This window comes from Pogona vitticeps, chromosome 7, assembly GCF_051106095.1.
Source record: "Pogona vitticeps strain Pit_001003342236 chromosome 7, PviZW2.1, whole genome shotgun sequence".
Lineage (NCBI taxonomy): Eukaryota > Metazoa > Chordata > Lepidosauria > Squamata > Agamidae > Pogona > Pogona vitticeps.
Window position 1 is genome coordinate 16,322,501 of NC_135789.1, and position 24,680 is coordinate 16,347,180.

At 49.4% G+C, this 24,680-nt stretch overlaps 2 protein-coding genes across 2 annotated transcripts; one reads left to right on the forward strand and one right to left on the reverse strand.

Annotated features, from left to right (window-relative positions):
• The first annotated feature begins 1,098 nt into the window (after positions 1 to 1,098).
• On the forward strand, positions 1,099 to 8,365 carry TBXA2R (thromboxane A2 receptor). The gene is made up of 3 exons (XM_072978100.2): positions 1,099 to 1,298; positions 5,442 to 6,453; positions 7,451 to 8,365. The coding sequence occupies exons 2-3, from the start codon at positions 5,599 to 5,601 to the stop codon at positions 7,718 to 7,720; spliced, it is 1,125 nt and encodes a 374-aa protein (XP_072834201.2). The 5' UTR covers positions 1,099 to 1,298; positions 5,442 to 5,598; the 3' UTR covers positions 7,721 to 8,365.
• A 2,095-nt stretch (positions 8,366 to 10,460) lies between these two features.
• GIPC3 (GIPC PDZ domain containing family member 3) lies at positions 10,461 to 24,324 on the reverse strand. Its single transcript, XM_072978102.2, has 6 exons — positions 22,177 to 24,324; positions 21,208 to 21,393; positions 14,368 to 14,548; positions 11,360 to 11,472; positions 10,996 to 11,077; positions 10,461 to 10,909 (listed from the first exon to the last, which is right to left on the reverse strand). Exons 1-6 carry the CDS (start codon positions 22,417 to 22,419, stop codon positions 10,731 to 10,733), a joined length of 984 nt encoding a protein of 327 aa, XP_072834203.2. The 5' UTR covers positions 22,420 to 24,324; the 3' UTR covers positions 10,461 to 10,730.
• Positions 24,325 to 24,680: the final 356 nt, after the last annotated feature.

The window sequence follows — 24,680 nt, forward strand, 5'->3', positions numbered from 1 at the left end:
CTCTGGTTTGGGTCTGGGTTGGAAATGCAGTCCAAGCATCTGATAAGCTCTGATAAGAGGGAATTCCTGAGTCTACCTCCCGACTCCAAAGTCATTCCGGCTATAAATGAAATATATTTCGGCTATACAGTAAATGAATAGCCTTTTTATGGAAATTATTCCTTGCAGAACGAATCCCCTGGCATTTCACTCCCCGTGTCTAGTCGGCCTGTAAAAACGAGCTGATTTCCACCATCCTGTGCTTGCAAAACAGGGTGGGTGGGTGGAGGATAATCCATCATCCTTTTGCTTTTTAAGGCGGCTCCACTTCTAATTGCGAAGCTTTTTGCACGTCTCTCTTTCTCTCTCTTTTGGCCCATCCTGGCTCCACCCTTTGGGTGGCCCTTCTGTTATCCATCCTAGAGGTTTATTATTTTCAAGATTCGGGTGGGGAAGCCATCAGCCACGCGACGGCGTTTTTAAAAAACATAAATTTGAGATTCGCCGCCCACGGTGGATGGCCCGGTCACTCGTGAGTCCCACGCCACCGTCAGATTTTAATTTTCCTTCCCCCCCACCCCCAGGAAATGCCTGCTTTATTTTTAAACCAGGGAAAGGCTTAGGGTGTTGTGGAGAAAGGGAGACGCCGAAGACCGAGCAACTCAGACCGAGGGGATGCATTTAGGGGCTTGTGATATTTGGGACATAAATTTGGGGGTTTCGGATGAGAAAGGGGCTGTGTTTCTGTTGTGGAATAGTGAAGTCAAAGAAGATGTTAAAAATTTCCTTGTAAAATCAGCTGCAGAAAGTAGGTTGGTCTCATTATAAAATAACCCCTATGATTCAGGATTATTTTTAAATCTGTGGGAAGACGGACAACTCAAGAGTAACGTTTAGAGGGGAAAGGGTCACGATCATTTAGCCTGGTTTGGCACATTTTCCGATCCTCTCAAGAGTTGTCCCTTCACGTCTTAAAATCCGGGAATGTAATAGGGGTACCGTGTGTGTGTGTGTGTGTGTGTGTGTGTGTGTGTGTGTGTGTGTGTGTGTGTGTGTGTGTGTGTGTGTGTGTGTGTGTGTGTGTGTGTGTGTGTGTGTGTGTGTGTCGCCGAACTGAGAACCGCAGGAAAAGTTTCCCATTTTTTATGTAAAGGGATAGGGAGGCGAGGCGAATAGGGTTGTAGCCTCCGAAAACCAGAAAACGTTGTTATTGAGGACAAATTCATTCTCGGCTTCTCCATCTGGCAAGACGGGAACCGAAGGGTGGAAGTGAGCGGGGGAACGGATTTGGGCTAGCCATTAAGTGAAACGTGGTGAAGGTAAGGAGCTGTGGACGATAGAACCACGGAGGGCTTTGGGAGGTGTTCATTTCTCCTCTGTCCGGTGGCATTTAAGGAGAAACGGTTGATTGTGTGTCTAGGGTGTTGTGAGAAAACCCGAGCACTGTGCAGAGGGTAAGAATAGATGACCTCCAGGGTGCCTCTGAATTCTAGAATCGGCGACCCAAAGTTTCTCTGTGCTTCTGCTTCCTACAGCCCTTTGAGGTAGGTGATGAGGAGAGAAAGCAACCCGCCTGGAGTCACCGGGAAAAACTTCCTCCTCAGATGCAAATTCGAACTCAGGGACCCCAGGTGCTTCACAGCCAAACGGGGACCCGAACTCAGACCCAGCATCCTAACCATGACGGGCCAAAATCCGAGGCACCCTAAAGGCAGGGCTGAGATTCCCCCCCCCTTTGGTGCCCAGGTCCTTGGACTACAGATCCCATGTCATCAAGGGGCAGGGGGGAGGAGGCAACATGGGGTTTGTAGTCCATCTGTCCACAAAACTCTCGTTCTTAGGGTAACTTGGCTGCTTTTGGGGGGGCAAAATTGTTTGGAGTCTAGCCGGGGCGGGGGGAGTTGAATTATGACACCCAAAATCATCCTCCGCGTGAGCCGAGCATGGCCTGCACTGACGCCATCCAGGAGGGCTGGTTTTCTGGGAATCTGTGAACCTTTTTTAGAGAAGGATCTCAGCTGACACACCATCCTCCGGCCAGCTGTGCAACAGATGTGTGCCCTTTCTGAGATCTAAAAGGCCTTAACCAGGCAGGAGGGGCCCATGAAGTTTTAATAATAATAATAATAATAATAATAATAATAATAATAATAATAATAATAATAATAATAATAATAATAATAATAATAATAATAATAATAATAAAACTGCTTTTATGGCTTTCTGGATAAGCTTGAACGTGCCAGATGGACTGATGAAACATCCCATACGTGGGCTTTACTTCTGGAGCGGACGAAACCTAAAAGGAATCGAAGCACGGTGAAAACCCCGCAGGGCCTGCAAAATGAATTCCCGTGGTCGACGGGAGATTCGAACCCAGGTCTCTGGAGTCCTATACCCGCCGGCTAAATGTTAACCCCAATAACGCGATGCCTCCTTATCGCCAGCCCTTCAGAGATTCAATTAATCTCCCTCTGTGCTTCGCGTTCATTTTTCTTCGTCTTAACTGAAATCTTGGCGTCGTGAAGGCGTCGTCTCAAGGGCAACGTCTCAGAGTTCCTGTCAGGTTCGGACACAAACCCGAAACGCACACCCTCTCCTCTAGATTCGCCCTCCGTGGTAGGGGAAAAAAAATAAGAGAGTAAATGCCGTTCATAGCTGCCTCGGCGTGTCCCAACCGAGGGAAGCAAGAACACCCCGTTCATCTCTGCATCTGATAGGCAGGAATGAGAGCCTTCAGAGGCCTGGGTTCGAATCCCCCCCTTGGCCAGGGAAGCTCACGAAGAACCACTCCAGGTGCTATAATGCCCTTGGAAGCTGTTAGGCATCCAAGCCGCAGGGGCTGTGGTCGTGGAGGATGGGAACTGTAGTTTAACTCCATTTCCCCCTTTTAAGATCCTAGACTACGTCATCCTTCATCATATTTTTCCCTGGCTTTGCTGGAGCAAATCCTGAGCTGACGGTCTTGTAATTTTGATTTTTCCTTTCGGGGTTCTCTAAGGCGTGGTTCCGTTTTGGGGTTCGTTGAGGGCAAGCTTCTTTTTTGGGGGTTCATATATATATATGGCATGGTTCTAGCGGACAGCCTCCAACTCTTCTCAAATTTTCTTTCTCAAATCCATCCGGCCAGCTTCTGTTTCTTCCCTGGGGAAATAGGGTCACGCCTTCAAGAGCGGCTGTGGGTCATCGGCCCCCTTCTTGCGTTGGTTGCCGGAAAGACGGGCATTTTTTCTTTCTGACGAACTGGGAGATTTACGGCTCGAGGGTAACGAGAGGCAGATGCAAAGTCCCATCTGTGGGTGGGGATCTCAGCGAATAAGCATCTCACCCTCTTAAGGAAGGATGACCCCAAACTTCTCAGAACTTCCCAGAATTTGTCCAAGAAAACACTCATCGCTTGGATGGAGCAAGATCGCCAAAATGGACCGGCCGTCTCCCTTCCCCCCAATAAATAAGATCATCTATTTATTTTAAATATTTTTACCCTGTCGTTCTCCTTAAAAGGACCCAATCAGTCTGAAATTGTGGGACGCTCCCTTTGGTCCTGCTTTGTGAGAGCTGGTAGGATGCAGTAGTTAGAGCAGTGTCTCAGGACTCGGGACCTGGGTTCAAATCCTGACAACTCACTGTAGATATTTTGCATACCTTGAAAATCCTATTAGGCTGGCCGCAAGGAACTGGACTGTGCAGAAGGACACTGGGATTTGTAGTTTGCCGGCATTTCTTTGGGTTCCCGGGCTGAGGACGTGGAGAGAGGGAGGGACGAGGACTCGGAGGCTTGGGTTTGAATCCCCGCACAGCCAGAGATTATCCCGGGGTATGTGTGTGGAAGTGGGCAAACCTTTCCTTAAACATCTCAGTGGCCTCCAAACTTCTATTCAGGCTGTTTCGTCCCCTGAATCCACTCGTTGGCTTAAAAAGGAGCAGCTCCTCACTGCCGTTTTCCTCCTGTATCACGTTTCCCCTTATAAGACCATAAAGAGAAAGGCCTTCCATCCTTCACTCTTGAAATGGACAGTTTGGCTGCAATCTGGATTCCAGGCTTCCTTGCCGTCTCTGAGCCAAGCCATGGGGACAAAAATCTGTGCCAGGATCATAATCCCTCGTTTTTCTCTTCGTATTATTTAGCGAAGTCTCTCTCACACATCTCAGCTGCCAGAGGTGCCCTGACGTCGTTCCACGGTTGCGCCTTTTTTGCACAGTGTCTTCTCCAGAGCTGCTTCTTCTCTACCCCACTGCCGCTTTTTCCCACCTGTGCCAGCAAGCTTACTGGGAAAGTTTCTCTTGCGTTCTGTTCTTCTTCCCCTGCTACAAGCTGAAAAGGCAAAAGGGTGAGGGACAAACCCCTTCCGAGTTTCGGAGGCCAAGGGTCACCCCATCCCGGCATGGAGGGGGAGGGGAGTTTGGAAAAAAGTGGGGAGTGTCCCATTTCGAACTCAGGGCCCCCTCCATGGAGGACCAGGGCCTTGCCTCGATCTTGGTCCTACAGAATTCCCAGCCTCACACTCTTGTCTTGAGTGGGCATGTAAGGGCAAATGATAAAGAGAGCGAGGAAACAGAAGCCATGACAAAGGTGAATATGGATTTTAGGAGCCATAGTCTGTTTGCTTGCTAATTCAGTTCAAGTCAACCCAACCCAACCCAACCCAACTCAGCCCAACCCAACCCAACCCAACGCAACCCAACTCAACCCAACCCAACCCTACTCAACCCAACCCAATGCAACCCAACTCAACCCAACCGAACCCAATGCAACCCAACCCAACCCAACCCAACCCAACCCAACCCAACCCTACTCTACTCTACTCTACTCTACTCTACTCTACTCTACTCTACTCTACTCTACTCTACTCTACTCTATTTAAAATAGTTATATGCTTCCTTTCCCTTGAAGGATCCAAGACAGCTTACAACCCAGTAGGACCCCCATATCTGCAGGGGATGGATTTGAAGCCTCACCCTGCGGATGTGTAAAACCGTGGATAATAGTGAACGCTATTTTAATAGTGAACGCTATACATAGCATGGTCCCTAGCCCCCTCTGGTGGCCAGTTCTAATAACTTCATCATTGCAAATATATATTTCCGGCACTGTTTCTTTTAATATTTTCAGACTCTGGAGCAGTGATTCAGCGGATACTGATTCCCGCGGATACGGGGGAATCCTATGATATGAAAAAGACAACATGAAGCATCCAATAATAAATGATTACGATGCCTTAAAAAGCATTAAATGTCATATTAATGCTCAAGTGTTATGAGTTTTAGTTTAGGGCTGCCACGTTTCAAGTAATCGTTCTCAGCTGCCTTGCACCCCTTCGTGACAGAATGGTGGGGGAGAAAGATAAGAAGGGCTAGGTAGCCATTAGGAGACCCAACGTCTGAGTGGAGAAGAAAAGACAGGGTGTTGACTACCGCTAGATTTACCCGATATCTCACCGTTGCTTTCCCTCTCGTTCTAGCCTTGTAGAGCAAGCTGAGCGACGCCTGATCCACGGCAGGATGGGAGGAGCTCAACCTGGGCCGCGGCTCCCCCCGATGTCTTCAGGCGTCGGCCTCCCGAGGCCCTGCTCCGTGGGTTCTCCCTGAGGGTGGCTGTCTTAGAACTGGGAGCTGAAGATGTGGGACGGAATGCCGGCCCTCCTGGAGCCGGGAAATGTCAGCAGCGGCACTACTACGGCCACCGCCCCCTCTAGCGACAGCAGGCGCCTCGGCTCTTGCTTCCGGGGTGCCAACGGCACCGAGGAGCACAAGGGCGACATCGCCTCGCCGTGGTTCTCCACCGTCTTTGGGATCATCGGCCTTGGTTCCAACCTCTTCGCCCTCTGCGTGCTGGTCAGCGCCTCCCGGAGAATGCACAGCCGCTCCCGGTCCTCCTTCCTGGTCTTCCTCTGTGGCCTGGTGGCCACCGACTTCATGGGGCTGCTGGTGACCTTCTCGGTGGTGGTCCCCTACCACTTCCTCCGCTTCGACTGGCGGCGCGTCGACCCCGGGTGCCACCTCTGCGGCTTCATGGGCTTCGCCATGGTCTTCTTCGGCCAGTGCCCGCTGCTCCTGAGCGCCACCATGGCCGGGGAGCGCTTCCTGGGCATTTACCGGCCCTTCTCCCACTCCATCAGCATGTCCAAGCGCCGAGCGTGGACCCTGGTGTCTGCGGTGTGGGCCGTAGGTTTCTGCCTTGCCCTCCTCCCCTTTCTCGGCCTGGGGGAATACACCTTGCAATATCCTAACTCCTGGTGTTTCCTCACCTTGCTTCACGATCCACGGAACGTGGCCTTCAGCCTGCTCTTTGCCCTGCTGGGGATGTTCTGCGTGGGCCTCTCTTTCCTGCTCAACACCATCAGTGTGGTGGCCCTCTGCCGGCTCTACCATGATGCCGAATCTGTCCAGCGCCGGCGGGACAGTGAGGTAGAGATGATGGTCCAGCTGGTGGGCATCATGTTGGTGGCCAGTGTCTGCTGGCTCCCCCTGCTGGTGAGTGGTTCAAGGCACCTTTCTTTCCTTCTTTCTCTTCCAGCCGGTGACTCCCCTTCCAAGGGTGCCGGGAATCCGTTCCTGGTTTTGGAATTGCTTTGCAAGAATTATCCAAGCTGGGAAATCACCCTCACAGAGTGCTGTTTGATGCTAAATCTCAACACTATGTTCCCATTAGTGTAGGAACCCTGTATCTGTGGGGGATTGGTTCCAAGGCCCAAAAACAGATGCTGAAAAACACAAAATGCTATTTTAATAACAAACACTGCACATATTATGGTCTCTGTCTCCCTCCAGTGTCCAATTCTGGCAACTTCATCATTAAAAATTATTTCTAAGATTTTTCTTTTAAACTTTTAATATTCTCAGACTGCGGATAAGCAAATCAGCATATATTGATCCCACAGATAAGGGGGTCCTACTGCCAATATAGGAAAGGAGGGTGTGATAGCTTATGTATCTACACACTTATCATTTTCATATGACTTTGACTTTCCTACTTTATGTTATACAGCTTGATGGAATTTTTTTAGTGCCTTCAAAACCCCCCCGCCACAGTTTTGGCCAGAGTATCAGATGCTTGCGATTTGAAGTCAAAATAACTTAAATCACCTTCTTGCACTGCCTGTTGCATTTTTATTAATATCTGTCCCTCCTTCCCCCCCCCCCCGCTTCAAAGAAATCCTTAAAAGCACGTTTTAAAGATAGAACTTGGAAAGTAACTCGGAGACATTACTCAATTTCGCCATGAAAGAATTCTGTTCCTTGACATTCCTTTTGAAACACTTGTGCATTTGTTAAACATTTTCTTATTCCCCGAAAAGCTAACTGGTTCCAAGGAACGGCTCCCATTTTTAACGCATTAATCACCAACTTGGTTCAGCTTCAGAAAGAGGGACAATATATACAATGTTAAATCATTAGCTGTCTTTTTTTTCCCCTTGCCATAAAGTAAAAAAAAATGTGGTTGTCTTTCTCCCTCGATAATCTATTCCAGATCCTCATCGCCCAGACGGTTCTTCAGGATGCTCCGAGCGGGTTGGCCCCCAACGAGATTTCCCGGGAAACGGAGAAGAAGCTGCTTATCTGCCTGCGGGCCGCGACGTGGAACCAGATCCTCGACCCCTGGGTTTACATCCTGTTCCGTCGGGCGGTCCTGAGGCGCATCTATCCCAGCTTTAAGCCAAGACCCTCCATCATCTCTCTGTACCCCATGATCAACCCTTCACTGCGCCGGAAATTCACCCAGGAGTCTGTGCTGCAGTAGAAAACGCCCGTGTTTGCTTTGGTTTGGTTTTCCATGCATGGGGTGACGAGCGAGGGATAGGAAGGGCTAGTGGTTAGAGTAACAGGGGCTGCAGCTTGGCTTTGTCATACCACCCACTGCTTTAAGCTGGAGATTGGAACCAGGTGCAAGGTGCGGGGAAGAAACCTTTGTGTGAAGATTTGTGCGAGTTTTATCCCATGTCCAAGCTTGGGAAAGTTAGTTTCTGGACTACAAAACCCAGAATCCCCCTCCCACCTATGCTAGCACTGGGCCTTGCCCGTGATCCTGCATGTCAAAGGGTAGCCGCAGACTCCAGTTTCAAGAATGCGGAGAGTCCATGCCAGGATTCAGCCTGAGCGCTGTAGGAACTGTCTAGGGTGCTGAAACCAAACCTCAAATTGACCTCCAGGACTTGGATAACTCTTGTGACACAGCAATGGAAAATGCGAAATGGATTAATGGACCCTCTGGAACTGGAGTCCCCGGCTTCCCCCAAACCCTGCATGAGCTGTTTATGACGTCTCAACCGATCCTGTCAGAGAACGGATCTGTTTTATTGAGAACCCACAATGCTGGACGAGGTTTATTCCGATGTACGCGGAAAATGTATGCATGATCGTTGTGTTAATAAATCGGGAGGGTGTCGTGTGCCTGAGTCTGCTGCCCTGCTAGGGCCAGCCTTTTTCTACTTTGCGATGGTCATTATTCGGGGGGTGAGCAGAGTTTTGCTTCGTTTGGGGGGGGGCGCCGCTTCCCCGTGGTCTACTGGAGGTGGTGGGAAGGGGGAAAAAGTGGATTGTATATTGACCAGAAGCCTGCAGGGCAGGCAAGAAACCACAAAGAGAAACCTGGTTAAAGGCTGGAGTTGTTTGCCAGAGGAACAGACCGCCACTGGAAGTGACAGGCTAAACAGCTTGAAACAGAGACTGCATGGTTTCCGGGGTGGAAGATCTCCATGTGTCTTCCACCTTTTAAAACTCTGTGGCACCTCTTTTCCTAGTCCAGCGTTCACCTTCCCCCACTTTTACCCTGTCCCCTCCTTTCTAAAAACACCTGACAATATCCAGCCAATATCCAGCTGGCCACAAAGGAGCAGAATCCGGCTTAAGGGAGGGGATAATGTCTTCTCCTTCCACCCAATGTAGCCCCACAACTGGCAACAGCGGGCAAGAAAATACAGTAAGGCCCATGTCTCGGGGGGGGGGGATCAGTTTCCCCCGTGGATGCTGAAAAATGTGGATAATAGCAAAAACTATACATGGCATGGTCTCCGGCTCCCTCTAGAGGGCCAGTTCTGGTAACTTCATCTTTCAATATATATATATTTCTAGGATTTTTCTTTTAATATTTTTAATGTTTTCTGGACGTCTATAAGTGAATCAGCAGATATTGATCCCGTAGAGATCAAGATCAATATTGATCAATATTGATATTGAACAATATTGATCTCCCGTAGAGATCAATATTGTTCTCTTTTCCATGCTGGAAAGAGGGCAGTAGTGGAGGAGGTGCAGTTTACCCCCATGTCATCCTAAAGGTCTCATTAAATATAGGTTTATTTCAACAGCAAGATGAAGGAGGAGATGGCAGGCTCCCTGCGTCAAGCCACCAGCAGCGATAAATTCAATTTCATGCATCCAGAGAGGACGGTAAAGGATTTGTCTTTCTGCCACCCTTTTGACTTCTCTGTTAAGTCCCGGCTTTAACAGTAATCTTGCCGATCCCAACGTGTCCACACGCACGTTGATAAAACAGAGAAAGAAGCAATCTCGTCGGGTTTTTAAAAATAACAATTTATTCCTTCCAAAAAAAAAAAGAGATAGTCTTCCACAAAGCAACAGAGGTCAATAAAGCGCGTTCGAGCGAGCCATACATATACGCACACACCCCTGTAATGTGGCAGAAACCTGCTTTTTCCCAAACAGCGGAACGTGGCGTTCCCCACCACCATCCCCTTATCTGACTCATCTTTGGCTAACTGGAGACACAACTAGGTTTTAAAGAACCCCCACCTTGGCGACGGTGAGTAAGGTTTCGAAAATCTATTCTACTTTGGAAATTGTATGTTCAAATGGAGAAATGGAGACATGTTGACCCTTCAAAGGTGTCTCAGAAAAGGAAGGAAAAGGAGGTCAAAGCTAAATAAGAGCCACTGATGCACGTCCTAAATGATGGATTTTTAAATGCCGGTGGTCATCCTAAAAATCCCACCCCCCAGATTGCTGGGAAGAGTCTCAAAAAGGCCAGCGACTGGGTGGATCTCTCGCTTTCCTTCACTCTTTGTGACAATGGGATCCACTGCTTAGGGTCTTCTTTAAATTCCCAATAATTCATACCTAGAAGGCCTCCCTTGGTCTCCAGAAGGAAGCGGCAGGGCCAGAGCACCGTCTGCATTGCTGGAGTGCTGTCTGTGGTGCTGAAATGTTATTTCTGCTTTCTTGGCCAACTTCTACTAGAGCACTGGTAACCTTGGGTTACTCAGGAGTTTTGGACTGCAACTCCCAGAAGCCTTCACCACTAACTGTGCTGACTGGGGTTTCTGGGAGTTGCAGTTCAAAAGCATCTGAGAAACAAAGGTTAAGAACCACTGTACTAGAACACTGGTTCTTAACCTTTGTTACTCAGATGTTTTTGGACTGCAACTCCCAGAAGCCTTCACCATCAGCTCTGCTGGCTGAGGCTTCTGGGAGTTGCAGTTCAAAAACACCTCAGTAACAAAGGTTGAGAAGCACTGTACTAGAGGTCTTCTCCCTTCTTCCCGTTCATCATCTCCCCTAGAAATCTCTGACCCATCCCAGGATGCTTCGAAAGGAAAAAGACACAGTGCAGAAAACTGGAAAAACTAAGCCAAAGAGCCAGCCCACGTTCTCCTGCAGAAATTGCCCGGATTTTCCAATGGTATAAGGCAAGCTTTTAAAGGACAGGATAGGAAGGAGGGATTCTAGATTGGGGAAAGGGGTTGGTGGACAACAGAGGGAGGGACGAGAGGGGTGATCAAGCGAGAAATGGACTACCCTTCCCTGCCCTCTGCCGGATCGGTGCTTCGGGGGGCCCTGGCCTCGTTGATCGCCGTCCACACCTCCACCACAAACTCTTCGGGGAAGGCGAATTCCCCCAGAAGCAGATCCAGTCCGTGAGCAAAGGCCTCCGGGCTCTGGTGCTCCTTGCCCATCTCCACCATGGTGGACGCTGCAGAAAGCGAGCCGAACATTAAGATGTAATTTAAAAAAAATAATAAATTAAATTGTGGGGAGCCACATCTGCTCCACACTCACCGAGCTCTGTGTCGCGGATCCCCATGTAGCTTTCCAGCAGATCGTCTACTTTGCTGGCGGCTTCTTCCTCGAACTCGCTTGGCTGGAAGACAAAGGAGGGGATGAGTTTAAAGGGACCAGCAGGAGATGATGGATAGACATCTTCCTGCAGCAGATGTTGGAGCTTTTCTGGAGAATGAGAACAGAAACTGGCTTTCCAGTAGGTTCCTACTGTATTATTCCTCTCCGGTCAACCATCTACACTCGGCTACCAAGTATGTTGAACATGACTTTTCTTTCTACCTTGGTAATCATCTTTCCCAGATGGATAAAAGCTGTTTTCCCCTTTCCCGGCCACCTTCAAGCTTCTTCGGGCCCAACTCACCGCCTCCTCCAGAGTCGCATTTCCCTTTGCACGCAGCCGGAGCGTCTCCCTCCCGCTCGCCACCTTCCCCTCATTGGGGGTTTTGTTGCTTCTGGTCCGCTGGCTGATCATGTCTGCAGGAGGGGGAATAAGAGACCAAAAGATATATTTATTAATTCATCAAATTAACAAGCAGGAGCTGAAGAGAGTTTTGACACACACCCCCTTCTCTCATCACAATGAGCCAGGGTTGTGGTTTATGAGCGTTTGTCTTGCTCTGATGCCTCAACCTTACTCCACAAACAAACTACAGTTTGATCATTTGTGGTTCCGTGAAACGTCAAACCATGATTTGGCTTACGAACTCGGCAGATGTAAGCAACCGACCAAGGCAAAGACTTCTTAAATTTTCTTTATAATTATTTTCCTAGGAAAAGGAAATTGTAATTTATGTTTTCTTAGGAAAAAACAGAGCACTCGCTGAGGGCCCATTTCACAGACCAGCCATTCTGACATTTTAGCACTGAAACACTTCTGGGGGCTCCTTGTTCAAATGGGATGATCCTGATAACACAAATTTCCTCCCTGAGCCAATTTTCTCCAGTGAAGGAAAGGAAGTATCAAGAGGCAGATAAACAACCAGAAAGCTCCAGGTTGTACTCAGGTATAAAGTCATAAAAGCGGTGAAATTGTTAAATCTGGAATCACTCACACCCATTTGGCTGGTTTTTTTGTTTTTTGTTTGTTTGTTTGTTTTTTGGTCCAACAGCCTTTATGAGAAAAAAAAACCCTGGATTTCTGAAAAACCCTGGAGACCTGTACTTAATTGCTGATCAAATCCAACCCAGAAAATCCCCAGTTTATTTTCTGCCAGCTGGCTACGTCATTTAAGGTATTTCTCATGGGACTCTGGTGGCCCTTCTCTTTCCCAGAGCATCATCTGGGAAATCCCGGTTTTAGCAAAAAAAAAAATAAAAAACAAACACCAAAAAACAGTAATGTCTTTTTACTGATGTCCTGGACCACCTCTCCCCTCTGCTTCTCGTCTTGACTTCCTGTACGGCGGCCACATTTCAGATTGCATACTCCGGGGAGCTGCGAGAATCCCGAATTTCCGAGAAACAGAAAGCCGGCTTTTTTTGGCCGCTGGAAAAATGGCTCGGTAAAATCTGATCCCCATTTGAGGGATTTAATCTCAAACGATCTCATGGAGGTGCAGAAAAGATTTGAGAAAGAGGTACTAAGACAACCCATTCTTTTATGAGGGTCAGTGGGAGATTCGAACGCTGAACCATTTTTTTCTCCATAGCCTGGGTTCTAACTCAGGGAGCGTCTAGCTTTTTTTATCACCCATTTCTTTCTACAGGTTTTTCCCTGATCCTTAAAAAAAGAGAAAAAAGCTGGGAAAAACTTGTGTTGTTGTTTTTCCCAGGAAAAAGACGTGGGTGGTTGAGCTGGCGGGATAGCTCCGGTTTTGGAATCAGAGGTTAAGAGTTCGAATCCCCCCACTGTGTGCCTCCTGGGAGAAGAGCCGCCCTTGTGTGGCCTTGGGTAAAAGCTGCAACATCGGAGAAGAAGGGAAGGGGTCTCGGTAGTCCCCAGATGTTCTTGGACTACAACTCCCAGCAGCCTTCAGCACTCGCTCTACTGGCCAGGATTTCTGGGTGTTGTAGCGTTTTACCTGACTCCATGACACACCATTGTCACTTAAATAAAGGGGTCACCTCAGGAGCCCCAGCGGCCTTTTTCTGATTTTTTTTTTCCTGAACAGTTGGACGTGGGTTTCCCCAAAATGACATCCGAGAGTTGCAGGGCTTTTGTCTGCAATTCAAACCTAAGGCGCCCAACTTCCAAGGGTTGTGGCACTTTTAACCCTAGTCCAAACCCAAAGCGCCTGACTTCCGAGAGTTAGGGTGCTTTTGTCCACAGTTCAAACCAAAGGCACCCAACTTCCAAGAGTTAAGGTCCTTTTGCATGCAATTTAAACCATGGGCACTCCATTTCCAGAGGTCTGCCTTTACAGTACTGTGTTTCCCCAAAAATAAGACAGTCTTATATTAATTTTTGCCCCCCCAAAACACATTAGGGCTTATTTTCAGGGGATGTTTTATTCCCCCCCCCCATGTACACCTACATTTATTCAAACGCAGTCATGTCATCATCTTCTGGTTGCTGCACAAGGGTGGAGGGCAGGGTTTCACTTAAATGGGGCTTATTTTGGGGGGTAGGGCTTCTGTGACGAACATCCTGCAAAATCATACTAGGGCTTATTTTCAGGTTAGGTTTTATTTTTGGAGAAACAGGGTATGTATGTATGTGTGTGTGTGTGTGTGTGTGTGTGTGTGTGTGTGTGTAATTACATTATATAATTATGTATATAATATAATTACATACAATTATGTAATAATTATATTATACATATATTATAATAATATTCATTATAATACATATATTATACATCAATACATATATAACAAATACATATAATACATATATTATATATATTTATTACAATAATTTATTGTCATTGTAAGTATATACACAGTATACCCATACAACGAAATTCACAGACACCCAGAGACCAGACACATGCACACACATAAAACTCCCCAAACACTCCCCACCCACTAAAAGTCCACCACTAAAATATTATATTATATTATATTATATTATATTATATTATACTATATATATAAACATATTATAATAATCTTTATATATAGGGACAATAATAATAATAATAATATTTCACATCTTTCTTCCTCATCCCTAGCAGGCTGCCTGGCAGATGCTAGAGACTGTTCACTTTTCAAAGTAACTTTTCCGAACTCTGGGACAGCCCCATGGGCTTTGTGATGCTTCCTCAGGGAGGCTTAGTAGGTGGTCAGGCTCTCCTGGCTCACCTCCACCCCCGGCTTGGTGGGATTTTTTCTTTGGGGGGAAGCCCCGCCCACTGCTTTGTCTCCACCCACTTCTTGTCCCCGCCTACTCTTCCCCCGCCCACTTGGACTCCACCCCCTTCCCCTCACCAAAGGCTCTCTGGGGCTGGACGAGGCGCAAGGTGAACGGCTGGGCCCGAGGCATCTCCCGCAGCATCTTGGCGACTTCGTAGTGGCGGCACCCAACGATGGTCTGGTCGTTGATGGCCTCGATGCTGTCGCCGACGCACACGCTGGGCAGGCGGTTGATGATGCTGCCTTCCTTGATGCGCTGGATAAGAGGAGATGATGATGCTTAAGGGGAACTATTTGCGCCACCAAAGAAGGGTCCCGGAGAGCCCATTGCTAAGCCAGAGCAGAGAATATTGGGGATCAGCGATCCTGCTGTTCTGTGTTTGTCACAATGGACCTCGGCGGTAGACTTCTCTTGAACATGGAGGCTCTCCTCTGGACCATTGTTGGATCTGGGCTTTCCCTTGTTCTCCAACATTCTAGAGGCTTCCCCGACAGCTCCATTATTACCCGTAGAAGAAGACACAGTAGGACCCCAACATCTGCAGGAGGTCTGTTATAAGACCCCCGCAGATCCTGAAAACTGTGGATAACAGAGAACCCTATCCATAACCGGGTTCTGGCTCGCTATAATGGTAACTACACCGTAGAAATACAATATTTCTGGGATTTTTATTTCAATATGTTTAATATTTTCAGCTGGCAGATAAGTGAAACTGCAGATACCGATCCCATGGTGTGAGGCTCCCAAGGTGGAAGCCATGGTTGGAGTGCCGCTGCTCTTGAAGAATAGCAGCCAGACACAGACTTCCCCCCCACCATCCCCACCGCGACGGGAGGAGAAAGGAGTGGAAACCCCCGACTGGGGGGCAGAATGCGGCGGATCCCTCACCCTAAACAAGGGGGTAGATACTCGAGACTTAGAGGAGGACCTGAAGGGGTTAAGAATTGCCCGCGAAACGGGACGGTTTCAGGCGGGAAAAAGGGGGGAGGAGATAGAGGCGGGGATGGGGGATATAAGGGGAAGACCTAGGGATATTCCGGGCGGTTGGGAGTGGGTGTGGATGGAGGATCCATGGACCCACAAGTGGGAACAAGTCCGGGTGCCACATGAAGAGGCGGAGAGACGCCGCCAGCTAGGATTGAAGCCTCGTCCGTCTTACTGGGGTGAGACGGAGGCGAGAGAGTGGCGTAGGAAGCTCAGGGAAGAGAGGGAGGCGGTGGCTCGAGAGCTGGAAAGGAAACGCCAATGGCACATCGCCGAACTGAGGAAGCTGGGGGGCTACCCGGGCCCTGGGGCTACACCATAGAAGATGGGTCCTCATGGGACGGTTGGAGCGGAGACGAGGAAACCCTTCCCTTAATCTCCTTGGAAGAAGAAACGAACCCTGGACCGGGACCTGTGCCGCCTTCAACAGGTCCCTGGAACCCAGAGAACTCTAACCCATTTGTACATAGTTTATGGACCCCTCCCAAACCGAACCCGGGTCTCCAGACGTCTCTGAATCCGTTCGTGGGAACTGTTGATAATGATGTTAAGTTCGAAATAAACACGTTGCCGTTTGACTTGCCTCAAGAGTCTCGTCCATTTATGGGAGAAGGGACAGCCCGCCTACACGAACCCTCACATATTGGCGCCCAACGCGGGGGGCTGTCTACCATGCAAGAAACGGAAGGATGGATACGACACATAACGGAAGGGCAAGAAGCATTGATGAAACAACTAGCGGATCAGCAGAAGCTCATCATAGATCAACTCAGCAGAACGCAAATAGGGTCGTCGGCCAAGACACCAACTGCGGAAGGAAGAGGGGTAATCGCACACCGCCCACCGATCAAACTCCAAAAGATGGGTCCCCAAGACGACCCGGCGGCGTTCCTGAATATATTTGAACGAGTGGCGGTGTCAGCGCAATGGCCGAAGGACCAGTGGGCTCTAATTGTCACACCTTACCTGACGGGCTTGCCTCAGGAAATAGTGGACACGTTAGACCCGGAAGACGCAGGGGATTATGAAAAGGTCAAAACGGCGATCCTCAACACGCTGAATCTGAATGAGGAGGCCTACCGCAGACGATTTAGAGAATTGCGACTGAAGCCGGGCATACACCCGCGGACGGTGGCGCAAAAGATGCGGGTAAACGCTACGAGATGGGTACAACCGAAGGGAAAAACGGCAGAACAGGTGTTGGAATTAATGATACTGGAACAATTGGTATCAACATTGAACTCCGGACCCAGGAACTGGGTAGTGAAACACAAACCCACATCGGTAGAGGGCGCTGTGACGTTGCTAGAGGACTATCTAGGAGCAGAAGATCCATGGTCGAATCGCCCTGCCACAGGGGGAGAGAAACCCCGGAGCAAGGACAAGATGGCGGAGGCGGTAAACGCAGGAGCCCCACGAGGAACCCCGATGACGACACCGAAAAAACAAGGTCCCGACCGTGTCGAGTATGTGAATCCAACTGGGTCACGGATCCCTCGCCCAACGATCACGACCGACCCGGCAAAGAGCAAGCTAGCCCCCACCTGGAACCAGGGGAAGGAGAAAATGACCGCCTGCTTCGGCTGCGGCCAGTTCGGACACATCCGGAAATTCTGCCCAGCCGAAGAGTATGCGTGGGCTAACATTTACGCGAACGCCGCTAAGGTGGGTGAGAAGTTCCATCCCGGGTGGGTGGTGAATGCCGAGGTTAATGGACAGAGAAAAAGGGCCCTAATAGACACTGGGTGCACCCGGTCGCTGGTACGAGAACTAGAGGGACCAAGATTAGGGGAAACGGTGGTAGTAAGGTGCATCCACGGGGACGCCAAAGAATATGATACGGCCAGGGCAAACGTGACTATCGGGACCCAGGAGGCAATCTTGGAAGTGGGAGTTGTTCCTGGCTTAACCCGCGAGATGTTGTTGGGCAGGGACTGGCCAGGCCTGGAGGACCTGGCGCGACGAGCAGAGGACGGACTGGTCGGCGAACGAGACGAGGGAGAAGGGGAAGGAGAGATAATGCAGTTGTCCAGAGATCAAGTAAGGGGCCTGCAACAAGACGACCCTTCCCTAAGGCCTTGTTTCCAAAAAGCCTACCCCGAAGGGGAGACCCCAGTGAATGGGGAAGGGTTTGAGGTGCGACGAGGACTGCTGTATCAGATACGAAGAGGGGAACAGGGGGAGGAGTCAACCCTGGTAGTCCCCGACCACTTGAGGAGCTGGGTTATGCACTGGGCCCACGATTTGCCAGTGGCTGGTCATCTGGCCGCACAGAAAACGTTGGCCCGCATCCGCCAAAGGTTCTTTTGGCCGGACATGGTGAAGCACGTGGAAGATTATTGCAAATCCTGTCCCAAATGCCAGCTAACACAGCCTAAGACCGGCCCGGGGGCGGGCCTGGTACCCATGCCGTTGGTGGATAGGCCCTTTGACCGTATTGCCATGGACATTGTGGGGCCCCTCACCAAGTCGGAAGGGGGGCATCAGTACGTATTGGTGATAATTGACTATGCGACGAGATACCCAGAGGCCCTCCCTTTGAGGTCAACAACGGCGAAAGTGCTGGCCAAAGAGCTTTTGGGGGTATTTTCGAGGGTGGGGTTCCCGAAGGAGGTACTAACGGACCAGGGAACCAATTTCATGAGTTTAACGTTTAAGCAAATGTGGGAACTATTGGGGGTCAAGCCCCTCCGGACTTCTATTTATCATCCCCAGGCCAACGGCTTGGTGGAAAGGTTCAACCGGACTCTGAAGGGGATGTTGAGAAAAGTGGCGATGGAACACCCCAAGAAATGGCATATGTTTGTTAACCCTCTAATGTTTGCAGTACGGGAAGCCCCTCAGTCTTCGACGGGTTTCTCGCCATTTGAATTGTTGTACGGGAGGAAACCTAGGGGGGTGCTGGACCTCATCCGGGAAAAGTGGGAGGAGGGCGAAGATGCTTCACGGAATGCCCTGCAGCAAATAGTAGAGATGAGGAATAATTTGAAATTGGCCTGGGAGGTGGCTCAAGAGAATCTGGCCCAAACCCAGGAAAAACAGAAAGAGCGTTACGACAGGAAAGTGAAACCTAGGGAATTTGAAGCAGGACAAAGGGTATTAGTGTTGTTGCCGACCGAGACTTCTAAATTTCTGGCAAAATGGCACGGGCCGTATGAGGTGGTGAGACGGCTCAGTGAAGTAGATTACGAGGTGGAAACCCCAGATAGGAAAAAGAAAAGGCAGGTTTTTCATGTAAATCTACTAAAAGCGTGGGTAGACCGTGAATGCTTCTTCGATGGAGAGACGGATGAGGAATTGGGGCCAGATGTAAGTCAAATGCAGGAGGATGAAGAAATCATTGTGGGTGAGCTCCTGAACCCCGCCCAGAAGGAGCAAGCTCTCTCCCTGAAAGATGAATTTCCCCAGGTGTTTTCGAAAATCCCGGGTCAAACGAATTTGGTGGAACACCACATCGAAACTGACCCTGGGGTGGTGGTAAGGGAGAATGGTAGAACGTGGCCCCACCACGTGAAGGCCTTAATAGAAAAGGAAGTAGAAGACATGTTAAGTATTGGGGTTATAGAACCTGCTAAGGGCCCCTGGCGCAGCTTTCCTGTCATCGTACCCAAACCCGACGGGTCCCTGAGATTCTGTGTCGATTTTAGAAAAGTTAATGCAGTCTCAAAGTTTGATGCGTATCCCATGCCCAAGGTGGGAGACTTACTGGATAAATTGGGGAATGCCCGGTACCTGAGTTCGATCGATTTAACTAAAGGATATTGGCAAATTCCGGTGAGGGCCCAAGATAGAGAGAAGACGGCCTTTTGCACCCCTAAGGGGCTCTTCCAATTCGTTAAAATGCCCTTCGGGCTACATGGGGCGGCCGCAACCTTCCAGAGGCTTATGGACCGGTTGTTAGATTCGCAAAGGGACTGGGCTGCGGCGTATATAGATGACATCATTGTTTTCAGTACCAGTTGGGAAGAGCATCTAACCCACTTACGGAGGGTCCTCAAAGAGTTGAGGAAAGCCGGCTTAACCGTCAACCCCAAAAAATGCAAAATTGGTGTAGACAAAGTAGAATACCTAGGCTTTAAGGTAGGTCAAGGAGAGGTACAGCCGCAGGAGGAAAAAGTGACCAAAATTTCGCAATGGTATAAGCCACGGACTAAGAAGGAGGTGCAGCAATTCTTGGGCCTGATTGGCTATTACCGGCAGTTCATACCCCAGTTCGCATCCATAGCTGCCCCCCTTACGGACCTCACCAGAAAAGGGGCTTCAGTTAAGGTGAAATGGGGACCTGCCCAGGAAAGGGCTTTTGAGACCTTAAAGGGGATCATATGCGAACTACCCATCAGGTTCTCCCCGGATTTCAGTTATCCCTTTACCCTATTTACTGATGCGTCAGACAGGGGTTTAGGAGCGGTATTGTCCCAAGTTAGGGAGGGTAAGGAATATCCTATTCTCTATTTGAGTCGGAAGTTAAAACCCCGGGAAGAAAGATATGCTGTTATAGAAAAAGAGGCGCTAGCCATAAGATGGGCCACCCACACGCTGAAATATTACCTCCAGGGAGCCCCCTTCACCTTGGTAACGGACCACGCCCCCTTACAGTGGTTAAACCGCATGAAGGAAACGAACCCAAGGCTTACTCGCTGGTATCTAGCGTTACAACCCTATTCCTTTAAGGTCCAATACCGTAAGGGTAAGGAACACTCTAACGTAGATTATTTTTCCCGGCAGGGTCCGTGGGCGCGGAGCGAGGAAGAGCGTGCGGCACTCTCGGATGGGGGGGTATGTGAGGCTCCCAAGGTGGAAGCCATGGTTGGAGTGCCGCTGCTCTTGAAGAATAGCAGCCAGACACAGACTTCCCCCCCACCATCCCCACCGCGACGGGAGGAGAAAGGAGTGGAAACCCCCGACTGGGGGGCAGAATGCGGCGGATCCCTCACCCTAAACAAGGGGGTAGATACTCGAGACTTAGAGGAGGACCTGAAGGGGTTAAGAATTGCCCGCGAAACGGGACGGTTTCAGGCGGGAAAAAGGGGGGAGGAGATAGAGGCGGGGATGGGGGATATAAGGGGAAGACCTAGGGATATTCCGGGCGGTTGGGAGTGGGTGTGGATGGAGGATCCATGGACCCACAAGTGGGAACAAGTCCGGGTGCCACATGAAGAGGCGGAGAGACGCCGCCAGCTAGGATTGAAGCCTCGTCCGTCTTACTGGGGTGAGACGGAGGCGAGAGAGTGGCGTAGGAAGCTCAGGGAAGAGAGGGAGGCGGTGGCTCGAGAGCTGGAAAGGAAACGCCAATGGCACATCGCCGAACTGAGGAAGCTGGGGGGCTACCCGGGCCCTGGGGCTACACCATAGAAGATGGGTCCTCATGGGACGGTTGGAGCGGAGACGAGGAAACCCTTCCCTTAATCTCCTTGGAAGAAGAAACGAACCCTGGACCGGGACCTGTGCCGCCTTCAACAGGTCCCTGGAACCCAGAGAACTCTAACCCATTTGTACATAGTTTATGGACCCCTCCCAAACCGAACCCGGGTCTCCAGACGTCTCTGAATCCGTTCGTGGGAACTGTTGATAATGATGTTAAGTTCGAAATAAACACGTTGCCGTTTGACTTGCCTCAAGAGTCTCGTCCATTTATGGGAGAAGGGACAGCCCGCCTACACGAACCCTCACACATGGATATGGGGGGTGTCTTATTGTATATGTATGGGGTCCCATTTTCCCTTTGGCTCCTCCCACTACTTGGGCAAGCCGAGTCAAGTTTCCGAAGCTGAGTTACAGCCTTGGATGCCACGAGAATCACGACCCCGGTCTTTCATCCCCTCCCGAAACAGCTAAGGTGCCGTCTCCCACCGGTGGCCGTCAAGTGGCCGGGGGTTCCGTCAGCCTGCAACATGTCTCGTGTGGAGAGACTCCCGTCCTCTCCCACCCACCTTGATGAAGGCGTAGCCGGCCCCGTTGTCCGTGATGGTCAGCCCCAGGGCGTCCTCCGTCTTGGTCACCTCCACCTCCTTGGTCTCGCCGCGCACGTGAGCAAAGATGAAGTCCTCCAAGCCGATCTGGCCCCCCAGCAGCTTCTGCATGTCCACTTTGTGGGTGTTCAACGTGCAGAACAAGATCTGGGCAGCAAGACAAGAAGGCCACCTGTTTCAACGTATTTTTCTTTATCTTTCAACCACCTCCTTGTCAGGCCGAGGGAGAAAAATCGGTCTAAAAGGGCGCGAGGTGGGCTGTGCCATCAGACACTTTTGCTGCCTGAGGCAGATCCATGCATAGTGTTTTTCTCTGCACAAAGAATCTTTGTAGAAGTGCCAAGCTGGACAGGTCCCTGAAGGATCATCCAGTCCAGCCCCTGTCCAGGAGGCACCCTGGGGGGATTTGAACTCACTACCTCTGGCTCTGCAACCAGAGACCCCGATCCCTGAACGATCCAGGGCAGGAATCGAGGTGAACAAAAATCGCCACAATTCTGCTGTAAATAAATGACATGCCAAACCTTTTCTGCCACTTTGCGTTACGGCAAGTTCGCTCTCTGAGGACAACTGATGCGGCCTTCGGACAGGGCCGGGCTAACCGGTAACCCCCACCCCACCCCAAAACTGTTTCCCATGAACCGATACGAGGTTGGTGCCCTCGAATCCAGGCCCAGCGCTCCTTGCCTCACTCCAAACCAAAGCTCGGTTCGCTCTTCCGGAAGGCCACCCAGGGAACCGAGGAGATTGCCGGGATTCGAACCCAGGCCCCGGAACCGAAGATCTGGGCCACTCTGTCTCCTGCAAGGGGACGCCCTCGAGATCTTGAGCGGCCCAACCTGACGGCTCAAAAAAGGCAAAATAATAAAGAAATAAAGTTTTTTTTGGGGGGGTTGACTGTCGAGGAACACTGCCCGGGGGGGGCCTCACCTCAGTGGGGGAGATGCAGAAGGCCTCGGCAATTTTGGCGTAGAGCTCCTTCACGTTGGTGAACCCCTCAATCTTGCAGGTGGGGCTCCCGTGAGCCAGCTGGGTGTGGAAAACCAGCCTGGGCCGGATTCGGGGTAGGTGAGCCGCTGCTGGGGGTCCGGGTTTCCCCCGCCCCGGGGCTCCTCTGCCTTCGTCCGAAGGGGCCGGGCTCTCTTGAGCTTCCTGGGGCACCCCGTTCTCCATGGGTCTCCCCTTCGGCGGTTCCCGAGGGGGGGGTCCCCCTTCCTTCCAGACCTCTCCGGAGCTGCGCAGCCCTGTGCCACCGACAGAGCCGATGGCGGCCTGGTTCAATTATTGATGCCCGAACCTCCAGGTGGAACGGCAACAGCTGTAAGCCGATCTCCAGGCTGGCACAAAGCCCCGGAAACCCGATCTGCTCGCCTGGGTAATTCAACGTGGCGCCCCACGCCTTCGAAGGGGGTCACAGAGGGAGGAGGGTGGAGAGGAGCGAGGGGTACCCAAGCTGCACCAAAGCACAGCTATCCATGCCAAAGATCTCTGCCTCTGTTTTTCTGTATTCCCCCCACCTGCGGTCAACATCTCAGGGGGGAACGGGTGTTTTTCAGCCATACCTAGCACGCGCCAGCTGTGGCTACAGCCTTTTCCGTCTTTCTTTCTTTCCAGAACTCATCCAGATGACAAACCCCACCATTTAAACCCCCCAAAACGGAATGGCAGCTTATGGAAGCCGTTCCTCCGTTTTTCTGTCCGTCCCTTGCGCACTTAGGTGCACGATCCCGGCCAGTCTGGATGCGCAAAATATTTCTGGTTTATGCCATGCATGTGGACAGATCATGGGCAGCCCACGCCTACAGACCGCTGATGGGGTGACGGTCAAAACCACTGTTTTTTTTTAATGAGTTCTTTGCATTAGGGAAAAAAGTTTATAATAAGCAAAGATTTTTCCTCATGTCCTCCTAGCATTGTAAATCTCCTAGATTGTAAATCTGCAAAAAAATTGGTTATTGTGTTAATTTTTTTAAGAGCAGCCTGAATGGGGAAAAATAGTAATATTAATAATAACAATTAATTTAACAGTAACTAATAATATTCCTGTGATCTTTCTGGATACAGGATGGTCAACAGGTTTATAAGCTCCTTGCCAATGTTGAGATAAAAATGTACAGAACAGGAAATGATGGCTTAAAGAGTTAATGTCTTCTGAACCACAAGGTACCTTAAGCTATATCCTTAATTTATTGCAGAAAGTGTAGCCATTCAGAAGAGGTCAGTTATTAGGGATGATCTTAAATCTCCATCGTGTGCAAGCTTCCTCTTTGCCAGTCAGCTTGACAAAGACCCTTGTTGTCTTCAAAAGCTTGCACAGTTTGGAAAGGTACCTGTGGTTGCAACGAATGTGGATCACCTCCGTTTTGCAAGTTGGTTTATTCCTACGGATCAAAACGGCCTCTATTTTTTTTTGCTTGCGCAACCACTTAGAACCATCAGAAAATCCAGAACTTGTAAAAAAGTTGCTTTTTGAAATACAAGTCCCATAATCCCCCTATCAGGCTGGACAGAAGAATTCAGGGATTAAAAAAAAACTTTCCATATAAACTCTGTCTTTTGATGAGGCAACCACAGTCAAACAAAAAGAAGCAAAATAAACCAGAAAGCTTAGAGACAACTCTTAGTATTTTCAAAATATTGTTGTATATTTACAATTATTTTTACAAGCTTTCAAAATGTTACTACTGTGTTCCTCTCTTGATTACTGAAATCATGACTTTCCTGTTGATGTTACCTGTTTTTCTAATGTTTCATTTTTAGATATATCGATCCTAGATAGTTTTGTAGCAAAAGAAATAAGAAATTGAAACAATTCTGTGAGACTAATACAAAAGCATTACTTTTTTGGTGGGTGTGCTAATAGTTATTACATGATTACTACTGAACTCTGATTTAATAACAAGAACAAGAACAAGAACAAGAACAAGAACAAGAACAACAAGAACAAGAACAAGAACAAGAACAAGAACAAGAACAAGAACAAGAACAAGAACAAGAACAAGAACAAGAACAACAACAACAACAACAACAACAACAACAACAACAACAACAACAACAACAACAATAATAATAATAATAATAATAATAATAATAATAATAATAATAATAATAATAATAATTCTATATTCTTTTTTGATCTGTGTGGTTCTCTGGAATGACCGCCTAGAAATGCAGTCACAGATTTTGCTCAGCCATATGATCTGACATCATTATATATGTTCATATGAATTAAAAAGCCCTCCATGAGGGCTAGAAGCTTAACTTTATGTCTTAAGCACCGGGTAAAGGTCCCGGGTTCAAGTGCCCACCACGTCACAGTAGGGTCCGGCTGGAAAACTCTGGAGCAAACAGGCCGGGCACACTCCTGACCGTTCAGTACCCCAGTTTGCTCGGACTACAAACTCCAGCATCCCCGACCATCAGCCATGCTGGCC